The sequence below is a fragment of the Staurois parvus genome, unplaced genomic scaffold, assembly GCF_062004578.1.
Source record: "Staurois parvus isolate SC_StPar_1 unplaced genomic scaffold, SC_StPar_1.0 ptg000249l, whole genome shotgun sequence".
NCBI classification, from domain to species: domain Eukaryota; kingdom Metazoa; phylum Chordata; class Amphibia; order Anura; family Ranidae; genus Staurois; species Staurois parvus.
The window spans coordinates 10,997,739-11,011,537 of NW_028318045.1; the positions used below are offsets into that span (position 1 = coordinate 10,997,739).

The 13,799-nt window shown below is 43.5% G+C and overlaps 1 protein-coding gene across 1 annotated transcript in view; it reads right to left on the minus strand.

The window, feature by feature from the left end:
* RIBC2 (RIB43A domain with coiled-coils 2) overlaps window positions 1-13,799 on the minus strand; it is a 41,433-nt gene that overhangs the window by 23,659 nt on the left and 3,975 nt on the right. The window contains exons 2-4 of the mRNA XM_089680768.1: window positions 7,951-8,032; window positions 2,918-3,262; window positions 1,240-1,358 (exon numbers count right to left, since the gene is read on the minus strand). Of these exons, the coding sequence (XP_089536894.1) occupies window positions 1,240-1,358; window positions 2,918-3,262; window positions 7,951-8,032 (546 nt within the window). The remainder of the gene's footprint in view (window positions 1-1,239; window positions 1,359-2,917; window positions 3,263-7,950; window positions 8,033-13,799) is intronic.

Genomic DNA, 13,799 nt, shown 5'->3' on the forward strand with positions numbered 1-13,799 from the left:
CTATAAAGTCCTAATCAGGGGGGGTTGTTTTCGCCTATATAAATCTGCACTTTAGGGATGTTTGGCATCTAATAGATAAACCTCAGGTTCACCTCTTATATATACTTTGAGGATAAATGTCACGGTCTTCGATTGGTGCAACTGGACCACAGCTTTCTGAAGCCTTTTACTGGCAATAAATTCACTATACTGTATACCAGTGGTCTCCAAACTGCAGCCTGGGGGCCAGATGTGGCCCTTTCCCTACCTTTATTTGGTCCTTGAGCGCTATTTCACCAACTGATGCAAATGATGGGACACCATTCCTCTTATTGACACCATCAACGAGGCACTATTCATCCCATTCATACCAACAATAAAGGGGAACTATTCTTCCCATCCATACCAACAATAGGGCACTATTCCCCCCCATTAAAACCAATGATGGGGCATTGATGTTGAGGCATGTTCTACTACCACTGGCAAACCTCCGGACAACTTGAAGCCTAAATGACAGTAGGCTGGCTCTCTAGAAGTGGCCCTCAACCTGTAGCCCTCGGATGTGGCCCTTGATCTCAAACCAGGGAAGAGCAATGCAGCCTCCCTGTCACATTCTGTTTTACACTTGGACAGTAGGGGCAACAGGGGCAGCATATACAGGAACTGATTCTCTCTATTTTCCTCCTGCAACCACTGAAATCTGGCTTGTCCTCCTCTCTCTCCCACCAGCATTCAGCAGCTGTAGGAGGAAAATGTTAATTATGCTACTGGAAATTATGAACTTTCATTTTATTGTGGCCCTCGACTGTTTACTAAATCACTTAAGTGGCCCTCCTTTCTCAAACAAAAGGGCTGCATCCAGCCCTCAGTATGGAGGCTACTGCTCTAAACCAGGCTGGATGCAGCCCTTTGTTTGCTTTTAACCGACCCTTGGGGCACCATTTCATCCACTGACACCAAAGAAGGGGCACAATTTCCTCCAATGACACAAACGAAGAGGCACAATTCCTCTCAATGACACCAAGTTTGGGGCACAGTCCTCTCACCGACACCAAAGGTGGGGCATCTTCTCACTGATGCCGGGACCTTTTCTACTCCTGATGGCCATGGTCTGGCCCTTCTAAAGTCAGAAGGACAGTAAACTGGTCCTTTGCTTAGAAAGTTTGGAGACCCCTGCTGTATACAATGGTGCAGAGGAAAAGAGGTCAAGCAAGTGGACAGAACAACTTTTTCCTTTTTTATTGCTTTTGTATTGTTTACCTGGACTTTATTGAACTCCTTTGTGAAAGTACAGATATCCCGCCTGGCTTTTTCTTCCATTCTTTGTAATTCCATTGCTTTCTTATCAAGCTCAATTCTGTGTTTGTCATAGAGACCATCTAAAAAAGAGCAGAAAATGGCTCACAGTAATTGTTGTACAAACAAAAAAGAAATATGAAATATTCATGGCACTTACAAAAAGATCCCTGGACATGCAGGTTACTCACTGGATAAAGTATGGTTTATTTGCATGGTCTTCATGATCAAAGTGCATCTAAACCCAATGCCCTAATTTCTGACTGCATAAAAACGTGCATTTCTGTTCAATAGAGGAATTCCAGTTTTTGCAGCTAAGCTTGTGTCGCCTAGTCTTGAGTGCGATGCCCAGCTATAATACCTTGGTCCTGTATCCCACTGGCAAGGAAGCTGTTCTCTGACAGAATCACCCAATCAGGATGACAGTCGGTCCATCACATAATGTATTGAAGTTTACTAGTCCATAGATATTTGGCTGCAATAGTTTTGTTTTAACTCCTTCTCACCCGACCTATTGTACGATGACAGCCGAACGGGAACCTTATTATCCTGGGAGAATGTCATATGACTCAGTGGTCATATGTACAGACTGGGCCAATCACAGCCCATCCGTAGTATGTGATCAGCTATGGCCAACCACAGCTGATCATAACAAAAACTACTGAGTGCCCCCCATAACAAGCTGCTTGCTATAGGGACACTTGTGTGGGCTCAATCCGGAGCCAGGCTGTGTGCATCTATAGACACACACAATGCGGCTCAGCCCTGACAACCCCCACCTTCCTCACTTGATTTGACCGACAGCAGCAGGAGCCAATGACTCCTGCTGCTCTCAGCCAAGCCTGTGACAGGGAAGAGAGGAGAAGAGCTGCCGCAGACAGGACAGTGCTGGATCAAGGTAGATGTTTAAAGGCAGGAATGGTGGGAGCTAGTGTTGAAAGGTTTTTTACCTTAATGCATTACATTAAAAAAACCTTGTACCTTTACAACTTCCTTAAACATAAAAATTCTATTCAAGTATGTATTCTTTAACTGTCAGCCACCAATTTTTTTTCTCCTTGGCTTCAGAAAATATATATTATTTGAAAAAAGTAACTTTTTGTTAATTCCTCCTGAAAACAAGTTAATTTCCTGATATGTGAGGGTGCCTAGGCATTCCTACAGACTAATAACTATATCTGCAGTGTGAGATTCAAGGCACTGCCACCTCTGACTGCTAGTCTCAGAGTAAATTCACACTAAAAAGCTATTAAATTGCAGAGCAGCCGGAGTGATTCACCGATACTTAAGTTTATGGCTTTTTTACCTGTGCCTAGCCTTCTCCTGTGTCGCAACAGTTGTTAGGCCACAGATTATTCAGATTGCTGCCTGGCCTGACCCTTGCTTGGATAACAGACATAATAGCAATTGCTGCTTTCCCAAACTCTGCCTTCTGTTAGCTAGGTCTGAGAAAAGAAAAAAAAAATCTCTCTCTCTCTGAGGACCAGCACTAGATCACAGAATGATTATCGTAAGACCTGCTTTTTTTTATTATTTTACAGAGTTATAAATAATTTAAAAAAATGTTACAAAGCTGCAGTTGAGCTTTAATAAAGGTCAGTGATAACATAACAACATAAGTTCATCTGTAACTAAATCTTACCAGCAAGCCTCTTGTCTTTTAATACATTTTGTCGCTCCCTCTGTTGCTGGAGGGACCATTCTCTCAGCTGCTCTTGCTGTGCATCCCTTCTGTTCCTTTCTGTTAAATCTTCCCCCATAAGCTTCTGCACCCCAGAAACAGTGCAGCGAGGATCATCATCAGACACCCGCGCTGGGAGTTCTTTATTTAAGACCTGCGGGTCATATAGATCAAACTCTCTGCGGTCCTCTTTCTTCTGGAAGCAGAGCCTAAACTCATTGATGGCTTTATTTAGGTTTTGGATTTCCTCCTTTTGTCGGTTATCTAATAAGCAGGTGATCTTGTCATTCTGCACCATCTGTGCATCTAAAAGTGAAAAATGTCATTACAGCTATTTTCTTTTAGTTACAATAATGTTGCAACTGCAGCTGGGAGAGACCATGCAGCTGAACACTTCATATAAATGGGCAGTTTCATAGGCCAACAGAAATGTTCAAGAACTGGAAGGTCTGATGTTGACTTTACCAGCTTAAAGCAAAGCTCCAGAAAAAAAAAAAAAATTCAATCATTTGTACTAATGCATCAGAAGCAGTAATGTAAGCAGGGGGAACATATATTGGTGTTAGTGGGTTAGTTACTGAACAAGGGGAGAGGAGGAACAGGTAAATGACCAGATCCCTGCACTGTACAAGTGCTGACAGTAGTTTCCAACATCAGGGAAGCTAGGAATTTTACAGTAAAGAGCAAAGATCCAAAGCATAATCCTCAGAGGTAATTTGTTTGACTTGTGATATCTGCAAAGAAAAATCTTTCCCCAATAACAAATGTTTTTTTCCCCATTAACACTAATACTTTTTTCTCCCACTGATACTTTTTTCCTCATGAATACTAATGCCCCCCCCCCCCCCTTGCCTCCCACTGATACTATGTTTTTTCTCTAAATAATATTAATATTTTTCCACCACTAATCCCCATTAAAGTGGTTCTTAAGGCTCCATTTTTTTACCTTCATGCATTCTATGCATGAAGGTAAAAAACCTTCTGTGTGTAGCAGCCCCCCCCCCCCCAAACACTTACCCAAGCCCTATCCCGATCCAGCAATGTCCATGAGAGCCTCAGTTTTCCGAGGACTGTCACTCCTGATTGGCTGAGGCAGCAGTGGGAGTCACTGGCTCCTACTGCAGTTAATACAGCCAGTGAGCCAATCAGGAGAGGGAGGGGCAGGGCCAAGTCACGGCCGTGTGTGTGAATGGACAAGCTGCTTGCTGTTGGGGCATCCAACAGGAGAGAGGGGCCAAGAGCACCAGCGGGAGACCTGAGAAGAGGAGGATTGGGGCTTCTCTGTGCAACACCATTACACGGAGCAGGCAAGTATGACATATTTGTTATTTCTTTGTTAAAAGCAAGACTTTTGTATCACTTTAATGCAAATGTTTCTCTCCAGCATTACCAATTTGTTTTTTTTTTTACTAATATTGTCCCCCTCCCACTTATCCTTTTTAATTCTACCACTGTCCTAAAGTAACCCACCCTCCCATATGTTTACTTACCTGTATTCCACAGCCATGTCCTGCCACAGTGTTTACATCCTTCATGGAAATCTTCTATGTTCTAACTGTGCCTTCACAATCGAACCCCAAAGCCGCTAGGGCAACATCCTGAGTGTCTTTAGATTTCCCAGGATTTAAACACTGCACCAGGCCACAGCATATAGGTAAATATATTTCTGGAAAGGGGAAGAGGGAGGGTTGATGTCTGGGCAAAAAGAATAAGTGCACTGCAAAAGGGAGCAATTTATTTAAAAACAAAAAAAACAAAAAACATATTCATCTTAGATCCAGATGTGATCCAAAGAGGATCTTTTAATGTCAGTGAAATGCAGTCCAAAATATTAGCTTAATTCTGTAGGACTTTATTGGAGAAAGGCAATATAAGCTTTGGTGGAAGCAGTGATATTGTAAGGTATTGTAAGGAGGTGCTTTTTTGTGTGCCCAGCTACTTCGGCCTGTGATCACGGACAGCAAAGGGCCAGAATAATAATATTTCAGTTCCAATAGAGTACGGCAGGAAAAGAAACATAAGGATGAATTCCCACATCGAATGTACCCTTGCTCAGATTACATGCGAGAACCCTGGTGGGGGTTACAACTGTTAACATCAAGAGGCAGTCCTATTGAAAGCAATAGGAGGCTGCTGGCTCTTGCAGCAAATAGTTGCCACTCGCATGTAATCACATACACGTGATTGGTACGGCAGGAGCTGGCAGCCTCCCAATGATTCCAATGGGGCTGGCTCTTGCAGATAAAGTGGTTGTATAGACTGAAGGTTTTTTACCTACATGCATTCTATGCATGAAGGTAAAAACCCTTCAATGTTTTCTCTCTTCCGATGACGGTTCTTGGGGTCGTTGTGTCTTTCCGGCATATACACTTCACCTGCCCTAGCAATGCTCTGATGATACATCTAGGTGACAATTGAAATGTACCGCTATAGTATGGATGACCCCCATTCTCTCTCTCCTCTTTTATGACTTTCTTCTAACTTTCCTTGCAGATTTCTTTTTACTATACAATATCTCTTTGAAAAAGCTTTTCATTGTTAAATTGGCTTTAGGGTCAAATAAGCACAGTAATTCTGTGAGCTGTTACTTTTCTTTTTCTCTTATATGGTAGGGCATGTTACACTGGTATTTTTTCCCCATTTTTCTTAAGCCGTTACATTTCAAAATGTGTCAGTGAACCGTTTCTGCACTCGGTCTCAGCCTTTTGCAACTATAATATGTATATTGCCCTTTCTAGTATTCTGCCACGACTGAATGCTGTACTTTGTATTACGCTGTACAAACTTTTCTGACATTCTCGATATTTGGCTCTGTATTTTTGTATCTCATTTGTCATTAAAACTCTTATGGACATACGGGCCAGCTTGGGAGTGAGCATGCATAAATGCCCCCAGAGCAAGCAGCTTGATCTGGGGGCACTTGGCAGGGGATGGAGGGGCTAAGAGTGCCGATGGGGGACCTGAGAAGAGGAGGATTGGGGCTGCTCTGTGCAAAACCATTGAACAGAGCATGTAAGTATTGTGACTGGCGCGGCATCAGACCTCAGCCCTTCTCATCAACTTGTGACCGAAAGACCAGCCAATCTAAAACCGCGCTGCCACTTGCGTAACAATGCCACTCTCAGCTGCACCCTACACAAAGATTTTCCAGCTCACTGGACCACAATCTGTGTGCCAGCAGCCTGAGAGCGATTGTTACTAGTTCAGATTAATTACGAAATTAACCCTTCACATTGCCACCACCACCTTTTTACAGAGAAGGAGGAAACTCACAAATATTAGCAGTAACACTATGATGTTTGAATAAGCGTCTGTATACACACTGTAACCGCAGACAGATGTATCCAGAGGTTTTAAAACACACAGTAGCACTCTCCAGAGACAGGGATTCTTAGTTTGCATTAAAGAGCTTTAGAAACAGTTCAAACACTTTTCAAAAAATAGGATTTATTACAAAAAAGGTCAAAATGGTGCAATAAAAATATTTACAGAAAAGATGTAGCCTATATATATATATAGATATATATAGATATATATATATATATATATATATATATATATATATATATATATATATATATATATATATATATATATATATATATATAGATATATATATATATATATAGAGAGAGAGGGGGGGAGGAAGAGGGAGAGAGAGAGAGGGGGGAGAGAGAGAGAGAGAGAGAGAGCAATAACACAACAGAGAGATAAAAGAAAGAAGTTTAGGAAGGTAGGATACTTGCAGAAATCCTTGGTTTAAGTAGAGTCAAAGTGTCCTGAACAAAAGGGTACCTTTTCTCCCAAAGATGGTTCCTGATGTTAAAAGGGAGAATCTCTTCATCATTCTCTCCAGGCATGACAACCTTTTCTAGTGTCCCAGCAGGGGGTGTCTACTGCAGCCAAGGGCCAATCGCCTCATTTGGTGAGGGGTGTTAGGCGGAGACCCAGGCTGTGACCCAAATCCCACCAAGTTTATACCATGGCCAATAACCTTCCAGGTACATGTAGCATCCTATCCACTGGTAGAATAATATGCAGAATCATATTCTGAACGTCCAGACACCAAATATGACATATCTTACCGCTCCAGATAAGAACATATTGTTTTCTACTAACGTGTAGACGCCACATAGGGGTGTAAGGTGTCAGGTGACTCGTATTAAAATGACTTTTCTGAATCAATGCTTTGTTTTATTGTACCTTGTTTCTGTCAGTATTTATGAATTTGTATGAAAAACTGATTCAAGTGGGATGTAGTTTTACTGCCACTCCGGAATGCTTTTCATGTCCAGTGACTGACTGATTTATAGCTTTATGACCAGGCCAAGGCAAGAGTCTGACAGACATCATGGGACCAGCTAATTGGGTTTACAACCATGAAGCGTATCCAGCTGTGCCTGATGCACTTGTGACCCCAGCATACACACACACCACATGCCATTCAAAAAAAAAAAAAAAAAGGGAGGGGGAAGACTGAGTGAGAATGACATTTGCAGAGTATGATACAAGATGGTAGATCTTATCAAAATGGTTGTCCGTGTCCAATCGCCACAAGTATGACATGTGGTTTTTTTAATTAAAATAAGCTTTACAACCACTTGATTCCTGGTAATCCCTACTGGGGTTCTCACATAATTGGTGTTTGGGTGCATTCGCAAGTGTGAATGCATTCTAAGATAGGTAAGAAAAAAAGAGACAGGAGAAGAGGGATAGAAGAGGCGAAATGCCATGGCATACCACAGGCATCCTAAAATTCAATCTAGGTGCCTGGGATATCATAGGTCATTTAGGATGGGAAAACCCCTGTCCTAAAGGTAAGAAAGGATGGGCTTCCAATCTTCAGGACACTGTCAGGGATCATAAAGCTTCCTACCTTACACAACTTTGAGGGGTTTGAAAGAGAAGCAACTAAAGATTTATGTGGGAAAAAGAGGAATTTGTAACTCATCACACAAATGCTCTGCTTTCAAGCACAAATGTCATTGACTAACCAAATGCCTCTTGTCTTTGGTTTTCAGTCTGCTCCAGCGTTTTCGTATCACGTACTTGGTGATCCAAGGCATCTTTATCAACCTAAAGGATATTAAAACAGAATCCTGTTATGCTCTACGCAGATATACAACTTTATAACCCCAAAATAACCTGACCGATGATCTCAATAAAGATGATCATAATGCAATTCCATTACACATTCTACAATTATAACTCATTACACCTCCAGAATGCTCTTACTAAAGCATGTAGTTAGATTTAGTTTAGTATTATTATTATTATTATAATAATACAGTATTTATAAAGCGCCAATAGTTCACTCAGCGCTGTACATTACAAAAGGGGGACAGAACATGTGACAGAACAATACCAATACAATGCAAAACATGAGGGGATCGAGGGCCCTGCTCTTTCGAGCTTACAATCTAGAAGGGACGGGATAGTGGTACAGGAGGAGATAGCTGTGGGGGATGGAGTGGTAGGAAGAGTGGAGGAGGTCAGTCAAGTTAGCAGTGGGTAGGGTAGGCTTCCCTGAAGAGATGGGTTTTCAGGGTGCGCCTAAAGGAGAGGAGAGTAGGTGATAATCTGATGGGTTGGGGCAGGGAGTTCCAGAGGATGGGTGACACCCTGGAGAAGTCCTGGAGGCGGGCATGGGATGAGGAGCCCAGGGAACTAGAGAGAAGGAGGTCTTGTGAGGAGCGGAGTGTGCGTGCTGGGCGGTACTTGGATATTAGGTCAGTGATGTAGTTCGGGGCAGTATGGTGGACAGCTTTGTACGTCAGTGTTAGGATTTTAAATTTGATCCGTTGCGCAATCGGAAGCCAGTGGAGGGATTGGCAGAGGGGGGTGGCGGAAACGGAGCGGTTGGAAAGGTGAATGAGTCTGGCAGCCGTATTCAGGATCGACTGAAGCGGGGATAGCCAGCGGCGAGGCAGGCCAGTGAGGAGGGAGTTGCAGTAGTCGAGTCGTGATACGATGAGGGAGTGGATGAGCTGTTTAGTGGTATTATAATACAATTTTGTTATAGTCCAGTACAGAAGTGTGCCAAGTTTTTTTGTTTTATGCTGAAAGTTTGACTGAACTTTCAGCTTAAATCAGGAACAGACAAATCCCAGGCACCAAGTCGCTATGGTGACTAGAAATTGTGCCCTGGCTCCTAGGCTTTTGTCAGCTCATTCACTGTTGGTCTGAATAACATGTCCACCTGAAATCTGGAAAGGTTATTCAGAAAGGAACGTGGCTTGCAGCAGGGCCTGGAGGGAGGGTGAGGGAAGTGGAGGAGAAGGATGATGATGCAGCGGCACCCGACCTGTGAAGTCAGACGCGGACTGGCCTGGGTGGGGCGGACAGCTGCCAAGCACATCACTGAGCTCCCGCTGCTGATCTTTTTAATACTCCTTTCCATGGCCGCATTACTGTCAGCATCAGCTCTTGCTTCCACTCACTGCTGCCTGTGTCCCTGCAGAGCCCTCTGGCAGAACAGAGAGGAAGGAGTGGGACCGAATCTCAAAACATGCCTCCACCTCGGCACTGCCACAAAGAAGCCACCAAGGTGCTGAGAAAAAGGACTACAGTGTCCTTACAGTAGTGAACAGTGACATCCAGCACAGCAGCCAGCCAGTGAAGGACATGTTGCTTTATGCACATAGCTGCCCTCGGTATTCACTCTGTTCCCAGACACTGCTGGGGAGGACACACAGAACATGTAAGAGGACAAAGTGGGGGATTGCATTACTGTCCTACACCCTGCAGCCAATGTCCTGTGTTCTGCACCCTTCTCCTGCACCCCATGTCCTGCACTCCATGTCCTGTGGTGACCTGCACCCTTCTCCGGTACCCTGCACCCAATGTTCTGCATTTGGCACCCCTCTCCTGCGTTCTGCACCCAACAAACATGTCTTGCACCCCAGGTCCTGTATTCTGCACCCTGCACCTCACAAATTACTTGCCTTTCCCCAGACACTGACAGCCCACACTATGCTATAAAAAAATTAATCAGTTCCTAACTTTTTTAGCTGGCTCTTAGATTCAAAGCAAATTTGTCAAGCCCTGGTTTAAATCACCTAAATACATTCCGGGTGCAACCAAATAAAAAGAGTTTATATTCTTTAGAAAGCAGCTCACAGCCTGAGTAGAAAAGCCAGACCCCTGCCAGCATGCTGCTCTACGTGTGTTTAGGTCCTTTTTCGCAGCATGCTGGCAGGGGACAAGCTTTTCTACTCAGGTTGTGGCTACTCAAAATAAACTGCAAGGTGTTACGCACCTTTTGTTATGATGTACCTGGAATGTATTCAGCCGATTAACCTAAAAGATTAATTGTGCTCCAAGCTATCAGTGTGCTACCACTTTATATTCCCAAATGTTTTGGATATTGACAGAACCCCGTTAAAGAAATAAAATTTCATTGAGCTAAGAACCCATCAAATTACTGAAATGTCCTTTGCGGTCCTCACAAATAGATATTTTGCCAGGGCCATATTGTTCTCCGGATTACAATACAGCTCTCTGGTGCCCTCTGCTGTTCAAGTTCATTTTATTTTTTGCAAAGAAATACTGTTAACCAGCAAGTAGTAACAAAAAGCAGCACAATTGTATGCTTGTTTTTCATGTGGTTTTGGGTACAAAACCATTGACTTCAATTAGACTGTGCGTTTTCATGAAAGAGCATCAAAGTTCTGCATGCTGGATCTTTGATGCGCTTTCAGAAAATGCAAAAACAGGCATATAGTCACACTGTGCCCAAACCACAGCACGAGGGTGTGAACCAAGCCTAAATTGGCGGTAAGATGTGTGTACGGGACTAAAAGTCCAACTGCAGCCTTCTATTGCAGAACCTGTGGTCAACCCAGCTCTAGTATGCATTTCACTGAAAAAAATAAAATAAATAAAGAGATTTTAAGGTTAGACGTCCACTGTTGATCACAAAGTAGCCATAGTGGATAAGATGGGATGGAGAAAAGGAAAATCTACGGGTCTCAGCCTCACCAAATATTCAGTGTGACAGCAAATTTGTCGCTCTAACTCAGTCTGGTCATTTGTATCATATTGCTCCAAGAAGCATTTACAATGTGCGCCTTTTAAAATGAACAACATTGACAAGGTTGGCTCAACATGTGCTAATGTAGTGCTCACCCCAGCAAGGGCCCGCTGATTTGGTCCCAAGGTTCTTTCCCCGGCAGATGCTACTAGCAGCCAGGCAGTCTTAGTCACTCTGCCAGCTCAATGACTAGACTAGGGGTATTATTTTCAAAGCTTATTGCAGATTAACGTGAACTTGGATGGGTGCAGGGCAATTGTGGGATACTCCAGCAACACTAAGTAGAACTCGAGGACACCTATCTTCCTTCCTAAGTATCCATAGTCCTTGCAGCAGCAAATAATGTGCTAAGCTACAGAGTGACATCAAGAACAATGTTCACCATCAGTACAAGCTGACTCTGATGCATGAGGGACAGCAGCAGCACACAGTCACTGGGACCTCACACACAGGTGTGTACTCACTAATGTCCTTGGATAATTGGACTCTTCTCCTGCAAATCCTCCAGACCAGATAGCCAAACGAAGTCCCTCTGTCAGCTCCAATAAAATTCTGCAGCAGAACAGCCCCCCCAACGAATCAGCTGGGACTTTAATGAGCAGTAGAAAAGCACAGCTGGACTTCCCAGAAGGGCAGAATCCCATCAAACTGGGATCTCCTCCTGGACAAGAACTCCTCTATTCCAAGCCCCCAACTAGTTATGCTCCCTCCCAGCCACCATCCGGACACTCTTTCCCCAGGGATTGGTCAGGACTGCATAAATATTCAGCTACAGATTTTGACTCTCCCAGCCCACTACTTTCCAAAACCCTCCAGAAGGCTGGGGAAAGCAGTCAAACCTGTAACCCAGTGAGACACAAAACAGCTCAAAATAATCACAAGCTACACAACTGATTACAGTAGAGCTAAGAATTAAATTTACCTAACTCAGCACCTATCTAGGAGGGTGCTACACAAAGTTGCGGCCTCAATTACCGGCCAGCCAAACCTCTTGGTCTGTGCACACATGGGGGGTCCACATGGGGAGACCAAATCCAGACCACTGCTGCAGTGTAACCAAGGCGCTATGACACAATTTCCAATCGCCATGGTGACCTGGGATTTGTCTAGCCCTTTGCCATGAAGGCTGAACACCCTGACCATGAGCAGGAATGATGTCATCCTGGACTAGCCAGTGAAGATGACCTCCAACCCAGCACCCGGAAGAAACTGGAAAGAAGATGCCAATGCGGCAGAGGGACATGTAAACTGTCACTTCCAATTCCTGATGTCACTTTCCCTGGCCCTTGAAGCCAGGGAAGAAGCTAATGGAATTCAATCAGCATGTCATTATTATTTTTATACAGTATTTATATAGCACTAAAAGGTTTGCTCAGCGCTGTACATTATAGTGGGGGACAGTACATGAGACAATACAGAAACAAAACACGAGGGATTCAAGGGCCCTGCTCTTTCGAGCTTACAATCTCATTAGCTCTAATTAAAAGGCAGGGGAAACATCAGGTTCCAAAAGAGCCCTGATGTCTCATTAGAGAGAACCCATCTTAAAAATATATCATATAGGTAAAGTTTTTTGTCTTCTATGTAATAAAAATAAAGTTTTAATAAAAGTAGAAACAAACATTTAAAAAAATAAAGTTACACTCAAGCACTTTAAACCCCCACCCAAAAATATTTGAGCCTGCCCTAACCCTCTTGGGGTGTACAATCTAAGGTCTCTAATCCACATTGATTCATATACATACAATGGCCAATTTAGACAGGAACCAATTACCCTACCAGCATGTCTTTGGAGTTTTGCAGGTTTGCACAAATTTAAAGCTTGACAAGTTGTTAGGTATGTACTTACTCAGCGCAACCTCATATTTTAAAAATGGGTAATCTCTTGCATTTTTGCACCCTAAAATGAGCTTAGGACAGAACTAAATATATCAATTTAACAGTTTCCAAAACTAGGTAAATTCCCAGTATGTTGGGAATGCCCACTGTCACATTTGCTTGTGCTCGCAACCAAACTGTCAACCATCAAATGGTTGGTGACATAGCTGATGACATTTCTAGCATCATGACAGTTGCAGATCAAACAGAGCCTAGGATGGCAACTTCCTTGGTTGAAAAGAATAGGAGGGTTTAGTTCCACTTTAAATGTACACTTTATTGCCAAAAGTATTGGGACGCCTGCCTTTACACTTGCATGAACTGTAATGGCATCCGTAGGGTTCAATACTGAGTTGGACCAACATTTGCAGCTATAATAGCTTCAACTCTTCTGGGAAGGCTGTCCACAAGGTTTAGGAGTGTGTCTATGAGAATGTTTGACCATTCTTCCAGAAGCGCATTTGTGAAGTCGGGCACTAATGTTGGCCGAAAAGGCCTGGCTCGCAGTCTCCACTCTAATTCATTCCAAAGGTGTTCTATCTGGTTGAGGTCAGGACTCAAGTTCCTGCACCACAAACTTGCTCATCATGTCTGTATGGACCTTGCTTTGTGCAGTGCCGCGCAGTCATGTTGGAACAGGAAGGGGCCAAACCCAAACTGTTCCCACAAAATTGGAGCATGAAATTGTCCGAAATGTCTTGGTTTGACTGACATCTTAAGAGCTTCCTTAAGCCCAACCCCTGAAAAACACCACACTATAATCCCCCTGCACCAAACTTGGCACAATGCAGTCAGGCAAGCACCGTTCTCCTGGCAATTGCCAAACCCAGACATGTCCATCGGATTGCCAGACAGAGAAGCGCGATTCGTCACTCCAGAGTACAAATCTCCACTGCTCTACAGTGCAAGTGGTGGTGTGCTTTGGAGGTCTTT